The sequence below is a fragment of the Melospiza georgiana genome, chromosome 22 (assembly GCF_028018845.1).
Source record: "Melospiza georgiana isolate bMelGeo1 chromosome 22, bMelGeo1.pri, whole genome shotgun sequence".
Classification (NCBI taxonomy): Eukaryota; Metazoa; Chordata; class Aves; order Passeriformes; family Passerellidae; genus Melospiza; species Melospiza georgiana.
The window spans coordinates 10,196,156-10,224,124 of record NC_080451.1 but is presented as its reverse complement, the minus strand read 5'-3'; the positions used below and the strand labels follow the sequence as shown (position 1 = coordinate 10,224,124).

At 42.3% G+C, this 27,969-nt stretch overlaps 1 protein-coding gene across 8 annotated transcripts in view; it reads left to right on the top strand.

The window, feature by feature from the left end:
• The window catches only part of KIF1B (kinesin family member 1B), a 77,589-nt gene that overhangs the window by 25,751 nt on the left and 23,869 nt on the right, over positions 1-27,969 (top strand). For 4 of the 8 annotated variants that reach the window (XR_009115501.1, XM_058039259.1, XM_058039260.1 and 1 more), the window contains 13 exons: positions 2,285-2,496; positions 3,521-3,600; positions 3,968-4,043; positions 6,386-6,465; positions 7,848-7,954; positions 8,390-8,473; positions 8,635-8,815; positions 9,189-9,261; positions 20,504-20,600; positions 21,373-21,521; positions 21,756-21,934; positions 22,862-22,999; positions 23,708-23,956. Coding sequence is in view for 7 of the 8 variants with exons in the window: in XM_058039259.1 (XP_057895242.1) it covers positions 2,285-2,496; positions 3,521-3,600; positions 3,968-4,043; positions 6,386-6,465; positions 7,848-7,954; positions 8,390-8,473; positions 8,635-8,815; positions 9,189-9,261; positions 20,504-20,600; positions 21,373-21,521; positions 21,756-21,934; positions 22,862-22,999; positions 23,708-23,956 (1,705 nt within the window). In the remaining variant the exon portion in view is untranslated. Of the gene's footprint in view, positions 1-2,284; positions 2,497-3,520; positions 3,601-3,967; positions 4,044-6,385; positions 6,466-7,847; positions 7,955-8,389; positions 8,474-8,634; positions 8,816-9,188; positions 9,262-13,222; positions 18,057-20,503; positions 20,601-21,372; positions 21,522-21,755; positions 21,935-22,861; positions 23,000-23,707; positions 23,957-27,969 lie in introns of those variants that run through there. The other 4 variants (XM_058039263.1, XM_058039262.1, XM_058039261.1 and 1 more) reach the window with 2 other exon arrangements.

Below are 27,969 nucleotides of genomic sequence, written 5' to 3'. Positions count from 1 at the left end.
AACCTGCTTTCTCTGGGTCAGCTTTTAACAGAGCTTTGCATGCCAGCATTTCTCATAGGGAAATCCCAGACAGAACACTCACTGGAATGCAGTGCAGGTTCATGAAAACCAGCCTCACCAACACTTCTTAGACTGAGTCCACACCAAAAAAAATGCAGAGTTTAAAATGCAACATATGTTCATTGTTACTTTCTGGCAGAATACAGAAGGGAGAGTGGTAGTTCTCCAGTGTGTTCTCATGACAGCGCACAGTTTAGATTTGAACCAGAAAATCTTTCTCTCAAATCTTTCCCCAGTTACTCAGTTCCTGCTCACGTGGCTTCCTGGCATTTTAGCAGCTCTTTTCCACTTTGAAGTATTTGCTTTAAATGTTTCAGTTGATGAACTCAAGATGAAGTATTACCAGTTCCTCCTGGACACTGCAATGTATTTTGTATAATCCTTAAAAAAAAAAAAAAAAGAAAGAAGCCAGACATCTTATGGTGATGAAGGTCCCTTGTTTTTGAGGTTAAATATAGTTGGTTGCAGGTGATTAACTTAACAGGGCCAAAACAAGTCAGCAAGGAGCGTTTTATTTCCCTTGGTGTTTGCTACTAAGGAAGGGGAATATATGTAGTCTATTGCAAGGGAAATGTACTCCGTGTAAGTTTTGGGTTGGTAGGCTTTTTAAACTCTTTCAGTCAGTCTTTTTGACCCTCACTCAATATCAGCTGAAAGAGATCTGTCTGAAATTTCCTGGAGTTGAAGCTACTGGTGGTGTAAAGACTCATGCTGGCCTGTGTGACATTCTGATGCTGCTGGCAGCGTGTGCACGTCGCGGTGTGAGAGCTGCGGCTGCAGGAGCAGCGTGCATGGGCCTGAGGGTTCTGCTTCTCACAGCCACTGTGGAGCTGCTGCAAGTGCCACTTCCTTTCTCTTCAGGAGTGCATGGCCTTTTGAGACTTCATCCCTGCTCTGTCATGCCTGCTTTCCTCATCCTGGCAGCATTCCCTTCCCTTAACCTGCTTCTCTGCTGTGAAACTCCCAGCCCTGCCTCCTGTATTTGCAGATGGTGGTTTTCAAACTGACTTGGGGCAGTCATCAGTTCCAGGAGGCTGAAACAGCAGGTTGAGCGTGGAGTGAACTAGGGCATAAGGCTGACAATGGCAGGATTGTTCAGGGGAAGAGTACAGGAGGTGTAGGAGGACAGGGAAATTTATGCAATGTCTAGGGGAGCATCTCACTTTGTAAGTGTGATGCCCCTGTTTATAACATGCAGGGTCTGATTTGACCTGTTTCTCTCCTGAGGTGACTTATTTTAAAGGATTTTCTTTGAAATTTAATTTTAAAATATTAAAACTGAGCTATTCAGTTATCTGATATTTTCATGTTAGAAGATTTTTCTTTTGGTGTGTGATTATTCTGAGGATATGGCTTACAGATATATCCAAGAAGACAAGTTAAATTTATATTAATTTCCCTTGTATATTTGTTCTTAAATCATTCAGGCAGCTTTTCTTATTCTCTGGCTTTCAAGGCAGCATTTTCAGGCCTGCAGGTTTTCAGACTACAAAAGCCACCTTGTTAAATTGTGGAGGTTTTTAAAAGACCTTTCTTATTTAAACTAACAGCCATATGCTGATCATATATGTTAGATTTCAGATGAGGAAGGTCAAGAAGCACCATCATGATGTTGTGAGCTTATGTTCTCGTGTCCCTGTCGTGCACTGACAGGTGATTCATTCTCTGGTGAGGGTTTAAGGAGAGGAAGTTCATTGTCCGTGTGGTCTGGGTGCTTCAGCAGCAGAACCACTGCTGTGATAAAGATTTACTTAATCATCATTTCACATTAAAGGACTCTGGAAGAGAATGTTTTCCTGATCTTAGGGGTTGGTGTCTCAGACTTCAGCCCAAAATGTCACTAATCTCATGAGGATCTCAATTTGGTCCTGCTCTGAGCTTCAGGGTGCTCAGGTTAATTAGTGTTCAGTGAGGAGTAGGATGGCTGCTTTTGGCCAAGGTGTAATTTATTTTTTCAATCTTTTTTGTTTAGAAAGTTTTATGATGCAGTCTTTCCTAGTGAACCTCAGGGTCTGAGTTGAGTTATTATGTTATTGTTGCTAGTATTAAAAGATTTGTTTCAGAACTGCCATCTAAAAATTACAAAACTTGCCTTGTTGCTGCTTAAATGCTTTCCTCTTACACTGGTATTTCCTTCCTTCCTTTCTTCCCTTTTTCCTCTTCCTTCCCCCTTCCTGTTTTCCCATCTTCCTGCCTTCCCTCTGTCTGTGTGTCTCTCTCTCAGATCTGAAAGATTTTCAGAACAATAAGCATAGATACTTGCTAGCCTCCGAGAATCAACGTCCTGGCAATTTTTCCACAGCCTCCATGGGGTCCCTCACTGCATCTCCATCCTCCTGCTCTCTCAGTAGTCAGGTGGGCTTAACATCTGTGTCCAGTATACAGGAAAGAATCATGTCAACGCCAGGAGGAGAAGAGGCCATTGAACGTTTGAAGGTGGGTATTAAGGAGGCTAAAGAGTCACAGACCTGGCAGGACTAATTTCACAAATGTCTCCTGTGTCTGTAGAAATTGTGTGAAACCCACTGGCACCTTAAAGAGGGCACTTAACTGCAGTGGGCTAGAAACTGGATTCATGCACAACCTTTCTTGTTAAGATTATTTAGGTTTAATTGTAGCCTGGAGCTACAATTAAATTATAAATTAAATTCTTGATTCTTATTTACGGGTCATCTGATGCACTTGTAGTTATGGAAAATTTGATCATAAGTGTAGACTTAGAGGCCTGGTCAGCACTAGTGTGAGCCAAGTCTGACTTGCAAATGCACTCAGCTGTCAGAAAACCAAATTACCCCAAAGTTGAAAAAAAGGAGGAAGAATAATCCTGCCACTGTTGTCTTCGCCCAGCCCCCACAGATTAAAATGTGAAGCACAGAATAGCATGTTTGGGCCAGACAAAGGCAGCCTTGTCCCAGTGCTGCCCAGAATTAAACCACAGCAAAGTGCATCACAGTGAAGCATTTCTTGATTTTTATGAAAGCCCCCCCAATGTCCATGGGTGGAGGAGTGGGGAGAGTTGGCTGTGTTGAGTCTCTGCAACATTGTCATGTTTGCCCATCAGACAGTGCCACAGGGCTGAGCACACTCTGCATTTCCCTTTCCTATTGGAAACCCTCCGTTGCCATGGCAGTAACAGTGTGGTCTCTGCATTTCCTTGGCATTCAGTTACTGAATCATTTCTGTAAATCAGATTTTTTTTAAAAAAAGGGAAATGAATTTAGGTGGTTCAAAATAAAGTGACTGTGGTTAGATATGAAGTCATCTTTTCTCCTCAGCTTGCCTTCAGGACTTCCTACCCTTTTAAAAATTAAGGGAAATAAATAAGAGTCTTAAGGTGCTAAGAATGCTTTTTATATGTGAAATTAATTTGAGGCCTAAACAGAGCACAGACTTCAATTGCTTTGTGTATGTGAAGAACTTTGGAAAGAATTGTAAAACATCTTTTGGTATTTTCACACAGGAGTCTGAGAAGATCATTGCAGAGCTGAATGAAACATGGGAAGAGAAACTGAGGAAAACAGAGGCCATTAGGATGGAAAGGTCAGGAATGGAAAGTGCTGTAGTATGGATGGTCTCTGGAAAGTGGAAAATGGAGAAGGTTGCTCTGTTCCAAAGCAGTGGAGAACGGTGTCAGGGATGGTTCTGCTGACCCTTGTGTTAGATGTAGAACAGCAGGGCAGTGCTGGGAGGAAGTCCTGCTCTTTCCTGGATTTGTCATGGTTAAAGTTGCTGTTCCTTAGGCCACTCTTGGACTAAAAGTTTGCCAGCTTGCCCTGGTGTGCTCTGAGGTGGTTACAGTCCTGGGTAGGCTGGTTCAAAGTCTGATCCAGTAATTACCTGGCTTTCATTAGACCTTAGTTGTCTCAGAAGCCTAAAATGGGGGCAATATCCTATTTTTCTCCATCAGGGAGGCATTGTTGGCAGAAATGGGCGTTGCCATTCGGGAAGATGGAGGAACACTTGGAGTCTTCTCACCCAAAAAGGTAAAGAAAATTGTTAACTCTTGCATGTTTCCAAAAAGCTAATTGACCTGGCAGGAGGGTGATAGGAGTTGAACTGTTTTGGATTTTCCTTTAGAAGATGCTGTGCTGCAAGGAGAAGCAGCTCCTTTTCTATCTTGATTCAGTAGCAAATCAGAAGGTGCTGTGTCTTAATTCTGTTGCCATTTTCTGCAGTAACTCTGTGTGACCTTTGTGTGCTCTACCTGTTCTTCTTTGACAAGATTTAAGGCTTGTTTAGGCGCTCTTCCTTGAATTTTTTGTTAATCCTTCTTCCCCTTGGAAAAAAGGATAGTGATCTAATGAACCAGTGAACACAGGGGATGCAAGGGAATATTTCATTCAATACTTGCCATTAGTTCTATTTTCTGAAATTAGAAAGAAGCAGAACTGTGCAGGAAAAGGGCATAAATTAGTGCTGTAAGTGTATAATAATTAGGTTAGCAAAGAACCTGTCTCTGCAGGTAAAGCAGAATTATAAAAGAAGTACAAGGAAAAAACCTACTTTGAACAAGCAGCATGGGTAATATTTTAGTGTGCAAGTGTGTAGTAAACTTGATCTAGGGTTAAGCAGGGACCTATTCAGAGGCACTGCACAGAAATGCAGAACCCCAGAATTGTTTAAAATGTTTAATCCTTCACTTAGAATAGTGTTAGTCTGCAATGCTTGGAGTTGGTAGAACTCCAGTTTGCTTCTAGTAGCTACTCCAGGAGTGCCCAAGGTTTGTAAAGAGGCAGATTCATTGAGTATTCTCTACATTTCTTCCTCTTATGTTATGGATCCTCATCTCCTTTTAGATTTTTCCTGAGAGGCCATCAGCTCTTTTTGATGATTCTTTTGGTGCATTTTCAGCTGATCAGGTTTGTGTATAAATGCCACCTGGATAAAGTAGATGCTTGGGTAATAGATAGCATTTAATTTTACCTATCTAGGATTTATTAGGAGAAGTGAAACTCCCAACCCAGTCCTGTCTGCTTCTGTTCCTTGCTATCCTTGCAGTTCCTTAGCTGTCCCTCTAGTAACTGTGGTTGCTGTGAAAATGTAGGAGACGAGAGCTTAGCTAGAAAATGTGAAGTGTTCTGTGTAAGGACTCTACACTTCTGAGGTACCAGTGTGTATCTCATCATACACAAAGAGTGAACAGCTGGGTGTGCCAGCATCATCTCTCAAGCTGGGGAGCTTTATTTCTTACAAACTATTCAAGTGGTGCAAGTTGTAGTGGTGTTACAGCAGATCACTGTGTCTGGGATTTGCTTTCTCTCCATTTTTCTCTTGATTGAAGAGCTCCAAGTGCTGATTTGTGCAGTGAACAGCAATGGCAGCATGGGACATCTTCAGCAGCAGCTTTGGGTCACCCCTGGATTTTTAGGGGTGAAAAAGCTGTATTTTTTCCTCCTCCTTTCTGTCCTTATAATTAAATCTTCCATTGGGCAATTGACAATCAGAGACCTTCATTCAAAAACAAATTCATCATGACCATATAGTAATTTTTGAGCTTCTGTAAATGTCATGCTGGTAAAAGCTCTCATAAGTAAACTTTTTTGCATTTAAGATAAGTTGATGGAAATAGTGTTAATAAGGAATCTGAGCCAAATTTATTCATTCTTCCCAAAATTTGTTCAGTTTGAGGGTAACAAAGGGACAAGTGGCTTATTAACAGTTTTGTTTCTCTTTTATCGTCCTTCTGCTTTACTTATGTTTAACCATTTTTGCCTTTTCTTTTGTGCTTGTGCTTACTGGCATCTCACTGGCTAGATTTTCACACCAAGGCCTTGTGACTTGTTTGCTGATTCCAATGGGGTTTTTTCACCAAAGAAGGTTGGTTTAGTAACTGTAGTGGATTTAAATTTAGAAGAAGTTTAGATGAAGAGTTTCTTAGCTGTTGGTATCAGAGAATACTGGTAGTTTTAGATTTTGTTTTGATTTTAACAGACTTTGCCAAATAAGCACCCGACCTGTGCCCAAGGAAAGTCAAAGTTGATTCCATATCAGTTTCACAATTTCACTGAAGCAACATTTTCTGCTCTTGGACTTCCCTTATCAAAGTTTACAGAGACTTTATAAGGACTTCTTGTTCTCCAGCTGAAGCCTTTCTTCCTTCCATGGACTGATATTTTGGATAACTGAGCAATCTGAGCTGTATTTCACTGGTACTTTGTGATGCTTTGCAATACTTTAGGAGGTTGTGTTTGAAAAAATCTATTCTGGAATAATCTCGATACACGTGGCAAAACTGCTGGATTAAAGCACACCCTCCACAGCTGCAGCAAGGAGCCTGAAAGCAGAACCTCAGTTCTTAATTAACTTTTTCTTTTTGTTCTTTAAGACTCCTCATCTTGTAAACCTTAATGAAGATCCACTCATGTCTGAATGTCTGCTGTACTACATCAAAGATGGCATTACAAGGTGAGGGTTGGTGCTGACACACTCTGGAGTTGCCTTCTCTGCTTGCTTAAATCCCCAAGCTGGAGACACCATGAGTTTAAATAATACTGGTGCCTTGAGCTGTGCAAGTTGCAGGTACAAATGAAACATGAGAGTGCTGTAGGTGGAAAAAACTGCAGAAATGCAATTTCTTTTAATTTGACTTGGTGTTTAAAGTAAAAACACCAACTAACAAAAAGTTACATGTGCAGTCACTCAGCTTTAAGAAATTGTTATTACACCTGGGCAGTAAAAGAAAGCATGACATCCCATCTTAAGTTTGTAGTAAAACTTACTGGAAGTTCATGAGAGATTTTGATGGGTGCAGGATTGAAAACCATAGCAATGAAATATGGCTGAATGTTAGCTTTATTGTTTAAATAAGTTGTTATACATGCCAGCACACATTTGATGGGTTCTGCATTCACAGATATGAGATAAAATTGAATTGCCAGACTTCAGATTAAAAATTGATTTTATTCCAAAATTTATTTTCAAAACAGCTGGAAGGAGAGAGGTGATCTTTATTTTTTGGGTTTTTTTTGAGCACCAAGCTGTGTTTGGTTGCTTAATTTGTATATTCCTGGGGAACAAATGGAAGAGAGTGCGCTGACAGTGGCTGGCATATGGTGCTACTCTAAGGTGCATTAAACCCACTGAAAGGAGTATCAAAGTGTAGAGAATTCAGCAGAGAATGATGACTAGAATAGCTTGGGGCTTAAGAAGTCATTATAAGTATAGAGCCTAGCTCATTGGCATCAGAAATGTGTAAATTAATAAGTAGAGCAAGTTATAGACATTAGGATTGGAAATTAAGTTGTCTGTACCTAGAATTGCTCAGACACTTGGGTTTGAAATGGACATACATCTTCGTGCTCCAGGGGTACAGCCAGCCTTTCTGTCTAGATGCTGGATGAAACTTCTTGTGGCATCAAATTATTCAGCAGGAGCCTCCTGGGCCATTTGTGCTCCTTTGTTCAAGTGCAGAAGGCGATTAGTGGGAGGGATGATCCCTGTCTGCCTGAAACACACCACTGGAAGTTCTTGTTGGGCTCCCCCCACCTTGCATCCCTTTCTAAAAGGGAAGGGTTTCACAAGAGGGAAGGAATTGCATTAAACCCTGGGGTATTTAACAGTTCTCCAAGTGACATTAAAGGGAAGAGAAAACTTTTCTTTTGCAAAGCTGTCACTCTCCAGTTCCTGGCAGAGCAGGTTCTCTGCAGTGCAGAATTCAGCGCTGGTCCAAACCTTTACATTTGAAGGGCAATCTTAACAGTTCAGATTTTCCTGGTGTTTGTGGGCAGTGTGTGGGCAGAGCTGCAGCAGGTGTCTGGTTTGCTGTTGACCCCTGTGTGTTGCTGCAGGGTGGGCCAGGCTGACGCAGAGCGGCGCCAGGACATTGTGCTGAGCGGGGCTCACATCAAGGAGGAGCACTGCGTGTTCCGCAGCGAGAGGAACAACAACGGCGAAGGTAAAGGTGTGAAGGTCTGCTTCTCCTGCAGCTCTCACTGCCATGGCTGCCCAGGGAGTCCCCTGGTCTGCAAGTTTTCTGACCTCAAGAAAAGGATCAGCTTTGACTTGATTTGTTGAGTGTTAGGGAAAGAAAATAAAATTCGTTTAGGTGATAATTGCTTCAGATTGTAGGCTGCAGCCAGTATAACAGTTAAATTCTGACCTGGTTAACTATAAACATGAAAAAAAAGTAGTTTCCAGCTGCAGTAGGTTAAGAAGTCAGTACTATTGATTTCCTCTTGGGTCTTTATTTTTAAGTAGCATGACGTCCAGGGGTGATTGACTTTGGTGTTAGTATGAACATGGGCAGCAAATGAGAGGCCTCTGGGGCTTGCACACTTCTGTTCCTCTACAGGACTCTCTAAAGTCTCACCCATCAATGTTTTCTTTGTAGTTATTGTTACTTTGGAGCCTTGTGAACGATCTGAAACCTACGTGAATGGCAAGAGGGTTGTGCAGCCTGTGCAGTTGCGCTCAGGTAAGAAATGTTACCACAGATTTTTTTTAGACTCTGTGTATGTGACATTGACATCATACACGGGGAATTAGGTGCTGTTCAGGGGCAGTGTCACCTTTATCTTTTAAATAGAACTTGGTACCATTCTTCTGTCAGCTGCAGTTTTCTGTTCCTATTTCTAGGAAATCGTATCATCATGGGTAAAAATCATGTCTTCAGATTCAACCACCCAGAGCAAGCACGAGCAGAAAGAGAGAAAACACCATCAGCTGAGACTCCCTCAGAGCCAGTTGACTGGACATTTGCTCAGAGGGAGCTTCTGGAGAAGCAGGGCATTGACATGAAGCAAGAGATGGAGAAAAGGTAATAAAATAACTTAAAATTTTGACCTGAAAGAAGGAAGAGTCAGCAGTAGGTTACTGGGGTCACAGCATCTGTGCTACCTCTTGTGGAAGTTCAGAAAGCTTCCTCTTATTTTACTGTAGAATTTCAGTGCTCCATCTCCTTTGAAAATCACAGATAAGCAAAGGCCACTAATGCTGCAGAGCTTTTGGTAAGGGCTGAAAAGCAGCTTGCAGGGTTTCACTTCAGAAACCCTGAGTAGCCAGAGAACAGTTCCTTTTAAGGACAATGCCTTTTACTCATGTAACTGTAATTCAGGAGATTGTGCATGTAGAGTAACACCAACAGGAAACTAATGACCTCTGACTACTTCTGTTCTTCTGTTCATCTTCAGATTACAAGAAATGGAGATCTTATATAAGAAAGAGAAGGAGGAAGCTGATCTCTTGTTGGAGCAGCAAAGACTGGTATGTGTCCTTACTCCTGATTAACTATGCCTTTGGCAAACAGTAATTCCTGTCCTTGCTTATCTGAAAGTTTAGGAAACCTGCTTGGGTTGTCTGCACAATGCAGTTCTCCCTTTGCTTTCAAATTCTTGGTGTCTACAGTGAATTATTAGCAGTGTGAATGAGCTCCTTCAGGTTAATTCGGAGATCGTGATTGACAGTAAAGAGGCTTTAATCAATTCTTGTTGGGATAGATTGCATTTCTTGCAAGTTAACCTGAAAGAAGGGCATTTTTGTGCTCTGTGTTTTTTGAAGTTCCTTTTCAGTAGTCTAAACAGCTACTCCTTGGGATGTTTGCCTTTATTTTTGTCTTGGATCACCAGAACATACTAATTTTGTGCTGCCAAAGAGATTTCTAGAACATTGATACACTAGGTTTAGTTTTTGAATGATGTCTGAAAATGTTGCTGCATTGTGCATGTTTTAACCCTTCTCCCTCCCCTGCATGGAGTTCCTTGTGAGGGTCTTGGTGGTACACAAGCCAGTGGTGGGCATCTGAGTAGGGAGCAGTGTGTTAACTCATTCAGAGCACTGGGAATTCCAGCTCTCCACGTATCTGTCAAATAGGAAGTCTGATAAATTAAGTCTGATATAGGAAGACTTCAGTCTTCTCACAACAAATACCTCTGAAGTGCAGTACAAATAGAAATCCATGCAGTCTTCAAGCACCCTGTGAATTTGGAAAACAAGACCAAACTCAGGAATGAAGTCTAGATTTCCCTAAGAAACCTGAGTCTCCTGATTCTGCTTTAGCTGGTTGTCTTTAGCCAGAACACAAATGTAGTTGTGTCAGAATTCTGATCAAAATTACAAACTCATGATTCATGTCTGTAGTATGAGATGGAGAATGTGGGTTAAATGCATGCTGGGCTTTGCACTGTAAAGTTCTTGCCCTTCTCCCCAAGCCAGAATGGAGCAAAGTACTGTGGCTTCCATAGGAAGAAGCTACATTTCTTTTTTTAAATTCCTATTACACACTTAGAGACTTCTGCATCTCTAATTATTTCATCACAAGGGGCTAATTTCTTGGATGGGGTGGCTGTAGACTTTGACCAAGGCAACTGTTAGTTCAGAAAAAAAGCTTAAATGTGACTAATGTCATGTTTTATCTCTGGAATTTTATAGTTAAAATTTGGGTAGCAAAAAAAAAATAGTACAGTAAAGATGTGAAAATAAAAATAGTTTGAGTATTGAGTAACTTTTGGCAATGTGTCAAATGAGATGCAAGTAATGGAATTCCCTCCCCCAAATTTTAGCTGACTGGCACAAGCTAAGCTATTGTATGAATTAAAGATGTGAATTTGGCTGTCTGGGAAGTTCATTCCAATAAGGCTGCATTTATAAAGTGTTGTGAAGGGAATTTATTTCCCCAAATACTTCATATTAAGGGAAAATTCTTTAGAGAGTGGAGTGGTTAATATAATAAAGATGCTGGTTTCTCCAAGTTTGTTCTGTTCTTGCTGGTTTTGGTTAGTGGACACAGGTGGAATGCTACCCTACATCTCTCAGCAGCTCCTGAAGGACACCTGTCCTAGTTGTAAGGGATCATATCAGATGTGATCCTTGGCCAGGGAGCAGTGCCCTGCTTATCACAGTGCTCCATAGGAATATTTCAGGTGACAGCAGAGCTTGCTGACACAGCTCATGATTTCTGTGTGGCTGTGTGCAGAGCCTGGGGTGGACAGGATTAGTGCATCCATGCAGCTGTAGCTGAATCATGAGTGGGAAATCTGGGAGTGCATTTCAGCTTGTGTACCTTGAAATTCGTGTTTGCATGGCTGCCATAGCCAGCTGCAGTATCAGGTTCTCTAATTTACAGCTGTGTAAGACTGATATTGGGATATAAATATTCTTGGTCTAAACTGGAGTATAATCTCAGATGTAAGAAGCTAGTTAATCCTGTTTACCAGATTGTTTTATATTTATGCTGAGATTCCAACCAGACTGGATGTTTATTTGTTAGATGTGCTGTACAAAAAAATAAACAATAGCTCTTGTCCCTCAAAATTGCCAACTAAAATACCTTTGCCTTGCTAGTATTACTAGGGAATAGAAGTAGTTGTTCTCCATTTTACAAATTGATTGTGAAAATGTGTGTAATAGAGCTAAAATGGTCACAATGCCTCTGCAGTGGCCAGTTGATATTGGAATTTTGATCATAGCTGCACTAATTGGTCTGGGTAACCTCTGAGTGCACAGGGCCATGACTCAGTGTCTCTTCATCATCTTTTGGTACGAAGACATGCTTTACCCATAAGTAGTTCTATGGTAGTTTTGTAACTATCAGAGTCCTGTGGAACTTGTGACTTAATGTTGGAGTAGTTCATGTTTTGCCTTCCTGGTTGTATCCCTGAGTGGCCCAACTACACTGGGGCTTCCTCCAGGGAACCCTTGGTTTCCACTGCAGTGTGCAGTCTGCTAGATGCTGTTTCCTTAGGCCACAACTTTTGTCAGCTGTAAACTCACAAAGAGTTTCTAAACCAGTGTTTTGCTTACATTTTGACCTAAACTAGAATTTGGTTCTCTAGTATCTCTTAAAACTCCATTAAGTCACAAGAAGCTCAACAATGTGAATCTGGTGCTGGCTCAATGACCTGGGTTTCCTTTGGTTTTAGAGTAAGTGGCTGTTACTGTTCCTGGTTTCTCATCTGGTACAAATCTCCATGTGGAAAACAGGGATGTTAGTTAGAGCTGCATTAGACACTGAGAGCTGTGTTGAAGGTGTTTGGATCACAGTAATACACAGGATTTCTTGCTTCTTAAAGAGATGTCTTAATCGGCCTTTAAAGAAAAGTGCTCTATTTTAATTCCTGGTTGCAGTAAGCAATGATGGATATCCTTAACTGGGGGTGGCAGTTTATCTGAACAGACATTCCTAGCATATGGAAACCCGAGGCACTGCTCATTAAAAATCACTTAGCAAAAGGTGGAAAACTTGTAATGAAGAAGCAAAGCGCATAATGGTTAGCAAGTGTGTGGAAGCTCCAGGCTCTAGGTTTTGAAAAGAAGACAAATCAAGGATATCAAATAGAAAATTTGTATTAAAACAATTAAAACCAGAAAGTCATTACTCCGCATTCTGCTGAAACTCATTCTTCGGACAGACAAGACTGATAATGGTTTTTTTTTCTTTAAACTAAGCAACAAGGTGCCAAATGGAAAAAAAAAAAAGTCAAACAAACAAACCACAACCCACCTCTGAAACTCTGATTCTGGATATCCTTCTAGCTTGTAGCAAGTCTTGGAGTATGAACCACTGTCTTCATCTGTCATAGTGGCACTTACAGTCCTTTTAACATTGAACCTTTCGGCTGCTTCTGTTTCAATTTTTCTTATCGTCTAACACTTCTCTGGCTGCTATTGTAGTGAAATGGATTCTAAACTTGAGCATCCCTGCAACCACGTGCAACGTTACTAACCAGTGTTAACCCGACTTACTCTGGCTGCTCATGACATCTTCTATGGCTGTTGTGCTCACCTTCCTGGGGAGGATTTGCTGAAAGAAGCAACAGCAGCCACCGAGGCAAATGTGTGTGGTGGGGATTTGCATGTCTTTGTAGCATGTGTGAAGTGCAGTTTACACTTGGTCCTAAGATTTAAAACCAGGAACTCGGTCTGTTTAAAGACTTTGGAAGGGTTTGGGAGGGAAGAGTTCAGATTATCAGCTATTATGAGATGACAAGACTTAAATATAATGTTAATCTTTATTTAGTGAAGAGCTCCAATTTTGACAGTCCATGACTCTTGAAGATGCATTTTAATGCCCTAACGCTCAGTCTTCAGGGACCTCCTTATCACTTGTTCTATTTTGATTTTTGATTTAGTTTTCTTTGCCTGCTACTTCTTGTTTAGCTTTTCCATTTTCTTACAATTTTAATTTTGGTTATTTTGGGGCCACTTCTTGATTTTTGTTTTTCCAAAGGATGCAGACTCTGATAGTGGGGATGATTCGGACAAGAGATCGTGTGAGGAGAGTTGGAGACTGATCACTTCCCTGAGAGAGAAGCTGCCCCCCAGCAAGCTCCAAACCATTGTAAAAAAGTGTGGCCTCCCCAGCAGTGGGAAGAAACGAGAACCTATTAAAATGTACCAGATACCCCAGCGGCGACGCCTTAGCAAAGACTCCAAATGGGTCACCATCTCAGACCTAAAGATTCAGGCTGTGAAGGAGATATGCTATGAGGTAGCGCTCAATGACTTCAGGCACAGTAGGCAGGAGATTGAGGCTCTGGCCATTGTTAAAATGAAAGAGCTTTGTGCCATGTATGGGAAAAAAGACCCAAATGAGCGCGAATCGTGGCGAGCTGTCGCTCGGGATGTCTGGGATACAGTGGGAGTTGGAGATGAAAAGATTGAAGATGTAATGGCCAATGGTAAAGGAATAACTGATGTGGATGACCTAAAGGTGCACATAGACAAATTGGAAGATATTCTGCAAGAAGTGAAGAAGCAAAACAACATGAAGGATGAAGAGATCAAAGTTCTCAGAAATAAAATGCTAAAAATGGAGAAGGTTTTACCCCTGATAGGGTCTCCAGACAAAGCTCAGTCAACTGTAGCTAATGCTAAGTCTCCAAACTCTGCCAGTGCAGCGGATGGGGATAAGAAGCCCACAGATGAGGCAAAGAGAAGCGAGAATGACGATCTTGCTAAGGAGGAGCGTGTGTCTCAGTTAATGGCAGGTGATCCAGCTTTCAGACGCGGGCGTTTACGTTGGATGAGGCAAGAGCAGATTCGGTTTAAAAATCTGCAGCAGCAGGAAATAGCTAAACAGCTTCGTCGACAGAATATGCCTCACCGGTTTATCCCACCTGAAAATCGCAAACCCCGGTTTCCTTTCAAAAGCAATCCCAAACACAGGAACTCGTGGAGTCCAGGCACCCACATCATTATCACTGAGGATGAAGTTATTGAGGTTAGAATTCCGAAAGAAGACGATAAGAACAAAGACGAAGGCAAAGAGAAAGAAAGCAAAGCCGCTTCTAAAGATCCGCAGCAGCTGTGGAATCTTTACGGGCCGCAGAGGAGCCAGGATAACATCCAGGTGAACCGGCAGCAGCTGGGCCCGCCGCCGCAGCCCGGCAGCCAGCAGCAGCCGCAGCCGCGCTGGAGGAGCAACTCCCTCAACAGCGGCTCGCACAAGGGGCTGCGGCGCCAGGCCTCGGGCTCCTCCGAGGCGCTGCACGGCGCGGAGCCGCTGCACGGCGCGGAGCCGCAGGGCTTCCAGCACAAGCGCCACCTGCACCAGCACCGCCAGCCCTACGGCGGCCCCGGGGCCGAGGGCAGCGCCCCGAAACACACGGACCGGCCCGGCCAGCACGGCCCGTTCGTGACGCCGCCGCGCATGAGGCGCCAGTTCTCGGCCCCCAACCTGAAAGCGGGCAGGGAAACCGCGGTATGAGCAGGGCCCGGGCAGGCCGGGCCCATGGCTCGGCTCGGCTCGGCTCGGGCCCATGGCTCGGCTCGGCTCGGGCCGGGCACAGCCCGAGAGGCCCCGCACAAGCGCCAGGCTCCGGCCCTGCGGCCCGGGCACTTTGCATGTGACTTTCCTTGCCGTTTTAACAGCATCCCTTGGAAGAATATTCTGAAAAATTCTAAGAACTTTTTTCATAGACTAGAAGACTCAGAGGGAGGGAGGTGGAGGGGAGAACTTCCCACTAGCTCATTTACCAAGTTTTTTTTTTTGTGTGTGTGTGTGTCTTGAAGTATTTTTCTAATGCTGAAAATATTGTCTGGAACTTACCAAGTGCTACCTTCCTCCTGTGTTTTATGTAGACAATCAAAAGAGGAGTTTAGTTTCTAGCATTGAATGTTTCTTGTGACCTTTTTCTTAGCAATAAGGAAACTGACCATCTGTTTATAAATGAATCTGGTTCTTCAGAACAATATTTTCCACTCTTAACTCAATTTTTAATAGTAATAATAATCTATAAACCAAAAGTTGTTGGCTGTTTTATAAAGAAATTAAGAAGAGATATTGGGTCACGCTCCCTGACTAGATGTCTCTTCTCCTTCTGCTTAAGTTCATAAATATTGGTATGAAGTTGCTGTGACAGTTAAACCAGCCTGAATGGAATTTTATGTCAGAATGTATATATAATGCTGAAGCAATTATTTGGAAACAAGCTTTTTCTAATTCCCATTGTATCTCTAAATATAATAGGTTTTAATTATTATACTGAGACTGTGGAAAGGAACTAGGATTTTTCAACACTCTGGTGCACTCAAAAAGCTAATTCTTTTATTTTATGTTTTCAGCTTTCTCAGGCATGAGTCTGGGAGATGTTCTTGAAATAGTTATTCTTAGGAAGATTTATAAATCACTACTTTTGGCTGAATTCTCCTGTGAGATGGGAGAATTGAACTGTTTCATCTTAATGTGATACCTCATGTTAGTGCCTCTGGTCTTGGATTAAACTAGAATTCAAGACTCATTTAATAAAGGAGAAGGTTGCTTTGAGGAGAAAATAAGATTAGTTTTCCTTCTCCCCACACTCAAAATGCGAGTTAAAATCTTTCATGTCTATTTTGCTCTGAAGGGGTTTGCACTTGCAGGTGATTTGCCATAACACAAGGGCTTGCCATTCCTGCTTCAGATTGTTCCAAGCAAATTACTGAAAAACTAGTGACTGAGGAATAGGCTTTGAGGTTTTGTTGCAATTGGAGAGTCCCAACCTGAATGATGCTGGGTTATTTTCTGAGTTTCCAAAAGTGCAAGACAAGGTTGCTCTTACTTTGGAAAATCCATGGCCTTAACTGTAAGCCAATAGAAGTATTTGGGGACTTATTTTGCTTTTAAATTTAACTTGAATAAAATTTTAAAAACACAATTGGACGTTCTACCACATTTGGTAAGGTAGGTCCGCTTTGCAGTGTATTTGTGCTGTTTTGCACAAGTATCCTGAATTTACTTGAGGTTGCTTATTTTTTATAAAATATAAGCCCTACTGGTAATTGTTACTTGTGTGTGGCTCAGCATAGCTGTAGGTGAGTGGCAAGTGTCTTAAGCTTATTTTCCATATTTTTTGTCCTATCCTACTTCTCCCCTGCCTCAGCTGGGCATGTTGTAGGTGCTGTTGCGACACACGTGCTATTTACATATCAAGTAATCAAGTGTCAGCTCTTAATTCTCAGCACATGTATCACTGATGGGATGGTGGCCTCTGCTGAAGGAGATGCAAAGTCAGTCCTCCAACTCCTAAAAGAACAAACTGGGAGTTTTCCCTTATGGCAGGTTTAGTTCTGTGCCCAGATCTGGCTTTGTAACTTGCATTTGTCTCATGCTTTGGCTTACTTGAACAAAGGAAATAAAGCATTGCTTCCAAAAATGCCTTGATTCTTAAAGAACAGAAGGCTTGTAGATGAGCAATACTTGCTTTGAGCTTGAGTCCAAATTGCAAAGTGAGGTTTGGGCTGCAAGTAATGTTTTGCTGTTGTTTTTCATTTAGAATCCTGTTTTAGTAGTGCGTTGCACTTTGGTTTTGTGCATGTCAAGCATAATGAGTTCCTACATATCCTCGGAAAGGCTTGGACTCTGTTGAACATGCATGCTTGGGAGAAGGCTCTCAGTTCCCTGGGAGTACGTGGGGCAGTCACAGCAGCCTGCACGGGGCGGGTGGCAGAGACCAGAGCAATCCCATCTCCTGTCTGTGCTCCGGGGGATTGTGCTGCCTCTGTGGGACTGAGCACAGAGTCCTTCTGAGCCCATGCAGCTACTGACACGAGACTAAAACTGCTGCTTGATCCCTAACGCTGAACACTAAAATGTTTGTGCCAACCTATTTCACTTCAAACTCAGAAAAGAACTCTGGAAATGCCTGGGTGGTGCTGGTGAGCAGTAGGTTGCCATCAGTCTGTCTTACCCCACTGTTCTAGTGCAGCACTGGAAGAACAGCCCTGCCTGTGCTGCTGTATGCTTTGACAAAGCAGAAAAAGGACAGTCAGTGTCAGAATGGAGCCCTGTCTGCTTCAAGGAAGCAGCTTTTTCCCTGGCTTTTAGGAGGATATTTAGGAATTTGATATGAATTACAGTGCAGTGCTTCATCTGATAAGGGAAGCAGTGTGAGAACTGTGGATCTCCTTGCACTATTCAGAAATGCACACAACTCTCACTCCAAATCCTGTGTTAATGGAGTTAATGAACAGTGAGACAGCTGCTTCCATTGATGTCTGTGTGAAAAGGCTTTCAGGGTAATGGAAATGTGGCATCCGTGGTGGAAGTGCTCTTTGACTAAGTTCAGTTGCCTTTGCCAAGTGCTGCTGTGCCTTGACAGCTGGCTTGGATCCCCCTGTGCCTTGGGGATGGCTTCTCTAGGACTCCCTGGGACACTGGACTGGGGGGTGGGATTAAATGCACATCACTAATGCTCCTCACTCAGATTGACTCCAACATCCTTCCTCAAGCAATCTGAATTTAGGGATCTGTCAAATTAGAGGATGCTATTTTTATCAGTACATTCAGCATAGTTTCAGTATCTTCCTCACTGTGTCCTTTACATGTTGAAACTTGTTTTTTGTTGAAATTTTTCTTGGATACTTCCCATTATATCTCTTCAGGAGCTGCCACATGAGAAATCTATGCTGTGTAACTATTTGTACTGTAAAGAAAGCAGTGAGCTGCCTTTAAACTAAATGGGATTTTCAGATCTGTCTGTTGTTTTGGATTGTCTTAAGAGCAGGTATCTGCCTTGTGAAAAGCAGAACTGGTTTGTATTGTAACAAGTGCTCTTTCAATAAACTATGAAATACTCTTGTAAGTGTCAGACTTGTGTCAGTGAAATGGAGATGAAACTTGACTGCAGGCTTGTCCTGCTTCTATTTATCTTGGGGTTGGGCTTGTTCCAGCAGAGTTATGAAGGTTTCTTTAATTGTTCCTCAGTCTGATTCTTGTACGTTCATCCACTCTGGTGTTTCTGCTGTTCTGTGGAAAGCAGCAAAGCAGGCTTGTGTCCATCTCAGACAGCTTATTTAAATTCAATATAAAAGAAAAGAGGAGCGTTTTGTAGCACAAGGAACTATAAACCATTCCCATCTTCAGTGCTGTCCCATTGTACCATCCTGTGTGCTGTCTATCTAAATTCTGGGAGAAAACACAGAGCTGGCTGTTCTCTCTTCTTTATTTGCTTGTTGAAGGCAAAAGAAATGAACTTTTCTGTGCCCCTCAAATCCAGGGGAGACTCACACACAGCAGTACCTGGGCAGACACCACATCTCAGTGTTGTGGTGCAGTGTTCTGCTTTAACTGCTCCAGGCTGGTCTTAAAAAGCTTTGTGTACTTTGAGTGTGTGGGGTGTGGGTTTGTTGGTGGGTTTGGCTCTGTTTTGTTTCCCCCAACCCCCCATTCCCTCTCCAGCTTTTCAGTTTCTCCAAAAGAATCTGGAAAGATTCTACTAAAATGCTACTTGAAGAGTTTTCCATTTCTACAATTTAGCTGCTCAAAATGACATTATTGACTTCAGACTACAGGAAAATAAAATATTTTGCCTTTCCTTGCAAGTGAGAGAAGCTGATTTGTGTCACTTTGCATCTCAGCAGTTTTATCTCTGTTTCAAATGTAACAGCATTATCTGCATGGAATGGGGGAAATAGATCAAAGAAAGTGCCTTTATCTTAAAAACATAATTGAGGATTATGCTAGGCATTTCAGAAGAGTAGATAAGTCTGATACTTCATGGGAAGTTTCATGGAGTCTAGAATGGATTTTTGGTGAATCTAAGAATTTCAGGAGGAATATCAAAAGAAAGGATATGTATTTGTTTTGTTTGCAGTTCTTAGGCTGCTGGGCTGAGGTTACTTCCTGTGTGAGTAAGTAGCCAACCTAGGGTGAATAGAGCAGAAACAAATTAAGAAGGAGCATTTTAGCCAAATAAAATATTCAAGAAGAAATTAGACTCTATTTGGAAAGGAGATACACCTCCAGATTCTTTCAGGTTCATAAGTAATATTTTCTGAAAATAGCATTAACAAATGGTAGCTGTGCCCTTAGAAAGTGCAGGATTTTGAATACCACGAATTCAATATCCCTGAGAGCAAAAATTGAACTTCTTATGGCCTTCATATGATGGCTGAGTTTTAATTTTCTAAAGCCTTCCTGGCTGAAGCTGACACCATCATTTTGTGGATAAGTGATGCAGCTCTTTAGGTGAGATGCTTAAGTGGGATGGGAGGAAAATGTAAAGCTTTTATTCTGTAGCTCTTGGGCTTAAGAACCTATTGTTACAAACTGGGCATTGGAGAAGAATTTTAGGATTTGGAACTGTGGAAGAGAGAAGGTTGGAGTACAAGATGAGTGCCTTCAAGAATTCTTAAGAGCTCAACAGCACCCTTAGTGAATTGTTGTAACTCTTGTATAAAAATCTTGAGAAACCAGTTTAATTTGTGTAATAATATGCCAAAGGTTTATCTTAAAAAAAATAAAATACCCTAGTGGGATAGACTTTGAGACCAAGAACACAGTGACAGAGTCTGTTCTAATTTGTATTTGTTTTGCCAGCAAATAATAAAAGGCTCATTAGGTTTAAGTAGCATTTGTTTCAAGGCACGATAAGGTCTGAACAGGAAGAAAATGCTGTTGTACCAGAAGCTATTGCTGAAGTCTTCCTCGTGGAGAAGCCACTGCACAGACTTTTCTGCCAGGGCCGTGCTGGTATTTTATCTTCTGATGCCTTAAATACACGTGAGAGAGTGGTACTTGCATGCTGTGGGGAAAATCTAATTGAAAACAAAGTGCTTCCCTCACTAATATTTGAAATTAATTTTTTTTTGTATAAAAAGGCAAATCAGTGGTGCTGTTAATCCTTCTGTTTGAGAAATTGAAGGTGAATAATCCTCCCCTTTCAAATTTATTTTTGCATTTTTCTCTATTTCTGCTTCTTTTCTACCTCTCTGAAAGCAGCAGCCAGCCTCCAAATAAAATGCCCTTCTTCCTGTCTTTAGGAAAAACCCCACAAAAGAACATCCTAAAGCTTTCCCTCTTCTAGACACTGTGTACATGTAAATGTGATTTTAGAGTCCAGCTCTTCTGTCCTGTGCTGGCCTCTGTTGTGTTTGCAGGGAGATTGCAGCAGTGCAGTGCTGGTGTGACCTGAGAGCCCTTGAAGTGTCTGTGTGGTGTGATCTGTGTCTGTCACTGAGCTCTCTGTGTCTCTCAGCTTCCTCCTGCTCTTGTCTGTCCTCCTACACAGCGTCTCCTCTCTCCCCACAGGACTATGAGAGCAAGCTGCAGGCCCTCCAGAAGCAGGTGGAGACACGGTCCTTGGCAGCTGAAACAACAGAGGAGGAGGAGGAGGAGGAGGAAGAAGGTGAGTTTGAAGCTAAAAATAATTTGGGTATAACCAAGTCTAAAGGAGCAGCTGCTGTATCATCTCTTGTAATAGATAGAAAACTTGCTTTGGAAAGCTGCAAAACATTGCAAGTTCTTGATCTGTAATCTTCTCAGCATCCATATTTCAAATACCCATTTATAGAATACATTCACCATGAACTGTAGACATACATCTTCTAATACAACTGGTTCACAAACTAGATTAGTTTTACCCCAAGCTTTGATTTGGTGCTCCTGAAGGAATCTCTTCCTGGCACTAACAGAGCTCAGATGTCTTAAAATAAAATAACACTGTTGCCTTTGTTTCTTTGTTTCCTTGTTTCGATCTTAAAGTTTCTCTTTTCCTCCTTGCTAGGAATTCTTAGAATGCTGTGACATGTCTGTATAACTCCATTTCTGGACAGTGGATAATTTATTACTCTCATTATACTCACTCTCATTCCACTCTTTCAGCAATTGGCTTTAATAGTTGCCAAATAACTTAAAATAATAGGAGCAGAAAAAAATTTGTTTCCTCTGTTCCAAATCTCATTTACATGATCATTAATCTCCTCTGCTAATGTTGAGGAAGTTTGAGTCCAGTTTTTCCATGATGAATAATGAAAATGTAGAAAATGTTTGTTTTCTGCTCTTCCAGAAAATGTGTTGAGAGCTTGATGGCACAGTCAGCAGGATTATTGGATACTGCATGTGATGGTTTTGAGAGGAAGCCACATTGTTTTATTTCTCTGTTTCTTTGCCCTTCCCAGTGCCCTGGACACGCCATGAATACGAACTCGCCCAGTGGGCTTTCAGGAAGTGGAAATTCCACCAGTTCACTTCGCTGAGGGACCAGCTCTGGGGAAATGCAGTGTATCTGAAGGAAGCCAATGCAATCAGTGTAGAGTTAAAGAAAAAGGTAGGGACATGGAGAGCCAGTTTTTGAGTTTTCTGACCCATCAGTTTTGATTGTATAATCCTGCTGTAAATGCTCCGAGTTTCTTGTAATTGTATGTCTCTTGCTTATTAATTTGGGCTGTAAAAGTGTTCAGAAAATGGTGAGTCCTTGATTTGGGTTCTGTGTGAGTGAACGTGCCAGGGCAGCACGTGGCTGCTGAGGACCCAGGTGTGTGTGTGTGTGTGTGCCACGCAGGTGCAGTTCCAGTTCGTGCTGCTCACAGACACGCTGTACTCGCCGCTGCCGCCGGAGCTGCTGCCCCCCGAGCCGGACAAGGGCCGCGAGCGCCGCCCGTTCCCCCGCACCGTGGTGGCCGTGGAGGTGCAGGACCTGAAGAACGGAGCCACGCACTACTGGTCCTTGGAAAAACTCAAGTATGTCAGTAGTGTTAGAGAACAGAATTCCCTGTGTCCAAGGAACTTCACTCAAAAATTTCTCCCCTTTGTCGGTTTCTGGTTTTTTTCTGTCCTCCCAAACTTTCTAGACAGTGTGGGATGTTCTAAATACCAGCTTTTCAGATTGTTTGAACAAGTGCACTTTTCTCCAACTTCTAATCTTAGCTTCACTTCTAATTTTTGTAATTTGAGGTTAGACTTTATCTTTTGAATGCAATGAGACTCATCACAGCTCATCTCTGTGCATTACTTTTTTCAGCCCTTCCACTGTAATAATTTCCTTGCCACCTGCTTTATATAACTTGGCAGTATATGACATCATTTGTGATGAAAATCTTAAATAAAGAAGATTTTATTTCTATGGAAGCTACACAAATTCTTTCACAAATTCTGACTGCAATCTGAATTATTTTCATCACGTGTAAATGACATTTCTTTTCCCCATTCTCTAAATATTGACTGAAGGACTTTTTTCCTACTAATAACTTCTAGACAAAGGATATTGCAGTGTGAAGCACTTGTTTTCTTCAATAAAAGAAATGGATAATTAGAGTCTATAATGGAATTGGTTCACTTTTGAATCAAAATGCCAACATTTCTGGAGTGGAATGCACAGAACTGCCAAAAGTTACTCAGTAACATGGTCTGATAAAAAAATTGAAGCAAAAAATATCCCAGAATTAGATGTGAAAGAGGAATATTTAGAAGTGTATTGAAATCCAAGATTTATGTAAGCTTCTGCAGTGACCTTGCCTTGTGCTTAGAGGGCTTAGCTGACAACCAGACTCTCTTAAGATTTTTGGGAATTAATGAAGCACCAAACTTAGGGCATGGTGAACACCTCGCTTTGTGTTCTCTGCCTCCTTACCCCTCTCTCTGAGCTCTTTGCTGCCGCTGTCTCTGCAGGCAGAGGCTGGAGCTGATGCGGGAGATGTACGACCGGGCGGGGGAAGTGGCCTCCGGCAGCCAGGAGGAGCCCGAGGGCTCCATGACGGGCAGCGACCCCTTCTACGACCGCTTCCACTGGTTCAAGCTCGTGGGCAGGTACGGAACGGACAGCGCCTCCTGCAGCTGCGCCGCCGGCGCGGGCTCAGCCTGCAGTGCTGGATTAACCGTGGCGCCTCTGGGCCTGCTGGGTCTTGTCTCTCAGGGATTTGGAATAGACTTTAGATACAGTTCAGAGTAGAAAATGCCAGTTCACGTGTCTAGTAGTAGAATGTGCTTTGAGTGAGCATTTAGTAAGTTACAAATTTATTTTAAAATATAACCATCTAAGTTCCATCTCAAGTCACTGGAGCAGAGCTGTGAAAATATGAAGAACACTGGAAAAGTGGTCCAGTCTCTCTCATATGTGGGATTCAAATAGTTTGGTCATATCTTAGGGAAGTGTCTGATGTGATTCTTTAATATTTCCTGCTGTCGGCCGCACCTTTACGATATTTTTATTTGCAGAACTGCTGTGTTGGAAATAAGAAATGTATCTCTGTTACGTGGATGTCCTCTCAAGTTCTGTATGCTCAATTCTATATGCTCAGCCATGTTTCTATTCCTTTTTCATTTGCTTCCTGCTCCATTCAAGAGCACTCTTTTCCCTGACGTTGTTGGCAGCCCCCTCGCTCCCGTTTCGTTGCAGTGCAGGTGGTTTGAAGGCGTTGCTGGTTGTTGAGGGGTCTCTGTGCTGAAGGCAGCAGGGCTGTTGGTGAGGTTCTGTGTGCTGACCCTGTTAATCGGTGTCCGTTCGCTGATGTGCAGCTCCCCCATATTCCATGGCTGCGTCAACGAGCGCCTGGCCGATCGCACGCCCTCCCCCACTTTCTCCACGGCCGACTCCGACATCACTGAGCTGGCAGATGAGCAGCAGGATGAGATGGAGGACTTTGATGATGAGGCCTTTGTGGATGACACTGGCTCCGACGTTGGGACTGAGGAGGGATCAGACCTCTTCAATGATGGGCGCGACCCGTTTTACGACCGATCCCCTTGGTTCATTTTAGTGGGAAGGTTGGTGAGGTTACTCTGAGAATGGCCAAAAGGGACCAGCTCTTGCTGCAGACTGCAGTGGCTTTGCCTTGTGCTACACTGATGGTCAGTCTAGCCAAAATATCCATGTCCATAAATTGGAATTGCCAGAGAATGAGTGTAGTTCAACGTTAAGTTTTAAATTCCTGTGTCTGGAATGAAGACCTAAGTAGTAATTGAGAAAATAACCCTTAGATGCGACAGTGTGAGTAAATCTAGGTAACTGTTGCACCTTGGGGGTTTATATACAGAATTTAAACCTTTATATAATTCCCTGTTTAGCCGTTGCAGGGTCACTAAGACAGAATTGTAGCATGTTATTTTCTTCCATGGAAGAGAATCTGACTGTGGTGGGAAGTCTTTCAGTCCAAACCCAGAAATCTATTGGTTTTGAAAACAGGTTTAACATCCGCTGCATATGAAAAGATGGCATGTGGAGAAAGAAGAATGGTCCTTTCTGGATGAGGAAAAGAGTGTTCTCTGAGATGATTTGGCTTCTCAGATTATGCTTGACTCTCTGTAGCCAGTATTACACGGTGGAAAGTCATCAGCATTGCAGTTCATTATCTCTGTTTATCAGCACTTTCCCCAGGCACTATGCTTGAATTCCTGAAACAAGTTTGCTTGGTGGATTTTAGAATATTATTGAGCTTTCCAGAACAGAGAGAATTAGGGCATTACCTGACCTCAGTCTCTGATGCAGACCCTTAAGGACAGCAAGTTACATTACAGAAATGTAGTTCTTCACACTGTTCTTTCAGTAATAGTCTCACTAGCACGTTTCTCATTACAAGAAATAGAAACATTTTATTTAGTGGCTTGGCTCCTCTCTCTGCTGCTTCCCTCTCCCCTGATGATGCTTTTGCGCTTCCTTGCTTACCCTGTAAGCCAGCATCCTCATTAAGGTGCTTGCCACAGGCATGGTACAAAAAGGGCTCCATGGCCAGCAGAAGGGAGGAGCAGTGAAACAGGGACCAGAGCTTGCCCAGTTCAGTGTAGTGTGTCTAACCTCAGGCATCATCAGTAGTGAAACTTGGAACTTCCTTGATCCTGTTTTTTAAACAAAAATCACTAAAGTTGCAAGAAACTGTGTTAGTCCTCTGTGGTCTCTGAATCTGTGCCCTTACGTGCAATGCTTGGTGCCACGTTTTACAAACTCTGATTGAGGGGTTCAGGTGGGGAGCAGTTTGGGAAAGCCATGTGTGCTGCTCTGGGCTGGCTGGCAGCTCCTTTGAGCCCAGGGTGCCCCGTGTGCCCCTGGAGCCTGGGAAAGAGCTGAGCTGTTCCTGCTCCCTCAGAGGGCTCAGGAAGCACAGCACGAGCTGAGCAGATGCAGTGTGCAATGCAAACACTGCTGCTTCCTGGCAGGCACACAGAGCAGAGTCCCTGCTTTGTGCAGAGTTCTGAGCTGTGGAGCTGCAGCACTCTGCGTGGTGTGAGCTGCATGTACAGAGCTGTGAATGTGTTGAGGGATCAAACTTAGTTCCTATTATGAGGCTAGAGAGTGACTTTTGCTCAGTTGTTGGTTTCTATTGTTTCTATTCCCGTTGTTCTGTTGTGCCCGTTCTGTTGGCAGAGGCTGTTAGACTGTCCAGCACCACGGAGTAGGAGCTATTGTGAGTCCTCTGTGTCTCCAGTGTGAGAATTCTGCTTTTGAGCAGTGGCTTGCAAGCACCGGGGTGTCCATCTACATAGGTATTGTATTGAGCACAAGGCAGTGTTCAGTTTGTATCAAAACCAGAATTCCTTATCACTTCCAAGTGTGTACTGGTTGATACGTTATAGAATGTGAAGGACAAATAAAACAGTTTTTAGTATTTTTGGGGAGTTGTCAGCAATAACAAGTGCAGGTCATGAAGGAGAGGAGGAGGAGAAATGGAGCATGTAGTTATCTAACTCCTTGGCCATCACAGTTATTTTCTTTTCTCTCTCTGTGCTATGACTGTCTTTTATTTGTAACTCTTAAAGAAAACAAAAAAGAGCTGGTCCCTTTAGCCATTTCTCCTGGCATGCTGGGTTTCTTCAAGATTGACTCTATTTAATGGTGTGACATATCAAGCATTTGCTTTTTTGTTAAGGGAGGTGGGAGAGGACTATGGGATATTTTATTTAAATCCTGATGTGTTTATTTAAAAAATATCTGCCATCATTTTGAGTTCTGTTGGTTTTGTTTTGGTTTTTTTACAAATTGTGTTTGTTAAATTTACTTTCTAGTTTTGTTGTGAGTATGCCATTTTACCTCACCAATCTTTCTGCTAATCCAGCCCCCCTCTTTCAGTCTGCTGGGCTAAGTGCAGGGGGACACTTAGGGACTCTTTGGGGAGTGGGAATCCTCATGGATGTGCGAAGAGGAGGAGGAAAACCTTAAGATGTCATCCACTCCTGACTTGGCACTCTCATGATGGAGCAGCTGTGGTGCTGCATAACCCAGCTCTGTTCTGGTGCAGCACATGTGCAGTTGCTCTCCACTCTACACAAGAGATGCAGCATTTTCATCAGCAAACAGGAAGCTTTAAACTTTTTTGCATTATGTGTTTTTTTTTTCCTCTAAGTTAAAATTATTCCAGTGAACAAGGTGACTGGATGGAAGCAAACTGGGGGAGGAGGGAAACACATTTTTTCCCTGGGATGGTCACAGGGTAGGGGTTAATCCAGCTGAATGCTTTGCTGGCACATGTTGAGCAGCACCTTCAGAACTTTTGCCCTGCAAACGAAGATATGTTTTTTATTTTTCATGCAGGTGATGCTTTCACTTTCCATTAGTTTGGCTTTGAAGGGAGAAGGCTTCTGCAATGCCTGACTGTTTTTAGTTAGTGAGACTCCTACTGTGCACATCAGTGCAAGACTTCGTGGCTTCTGTTGTGTTGGGAAATGTCTGTTCTCCCTGGCTTGAAATGTGCTTTTCAAACTGGGTGTGTTCCTCATGTTGAGCTCAGAACCACATTCCTTTTGGAACTCCATCCCTGATCCAGTCCAAGTGAACCATTCCAGTTTCAGGGACTGTTCTCTTACGTGGTTGGGTGCTAGTTCCTCAGATGTGCATCACCTGAAATTCCAAAGCTAAAAAGGAAAATGTTAGAGGGAAAAAATAAAATTTAACTTCTCATTTTGTTACTTGAAATTTAGTCTCTTTTCCCTTCCCCTGTTTTATGAGTGTTTACCTCACTTTGAAGCAGACTGAAAAGGAATTAAATCCTAATCTTAGTGAAGTGTTATGTTGAGTTGGTTTTTGTTGTTGTATGGTTTTCTTCATATTTTTGTTTTGCTACTTTGTAGCCATATTAATCATCCTCTTCTCTATTGCATTTTGTCACACTTTTTTTTTTAGTAGCATAATTTTTGTGCCTTTGGTTCATGACTGACACCTGTTTGACTTCCTTGTCATTTCAAAAAGAGTTCATTCATCCTTGGAAGGGACATGTGAGCCCAAGGAGCAACACTTCCCTTTTGTCATGCAGGACTTTTCGTAGGAATGTTAAACAATAACAGTTATAAATTACAGGAATTAGTTATTCGTAATACTAAAGACTAATAAAAAATTTGTAAGGGTGGAGTTAGTAAAACAGGTTACCGTTGTTTAATATAATTTAATGTGCATAAATTCATTAAAATTGCATAATTAGTCACTTTAAATTTACTAAGTGGTAAAAGTATTGGTTAAAGTTCTGTGCATCTCAGTACCCTCCTGAACTCTGAAACAGCTCATTCAATAAGCAAAACCTTCCATATTTTCCCCTTGTTGAGAGCTGTTCTTTAGCTGACTTGTTGTTAATATCTTGCTCAAGCTAATCCCACTGAAGTGTGATGCTTTAAACACTTCTGCAATTCATTGCAGAAACGTAAAATAACTTAATAACTTTAGTCTGACTTCTAATTAAAATGTATACAATTAAATTTGTTGCCTTACTGCTCCAAAACAGACCCTGCTTGTATATAACTTAAAAGTTAGTGCAGGGCAGGATCATCCCCTATGGGGCCTAAATGCTGTTTTTCCT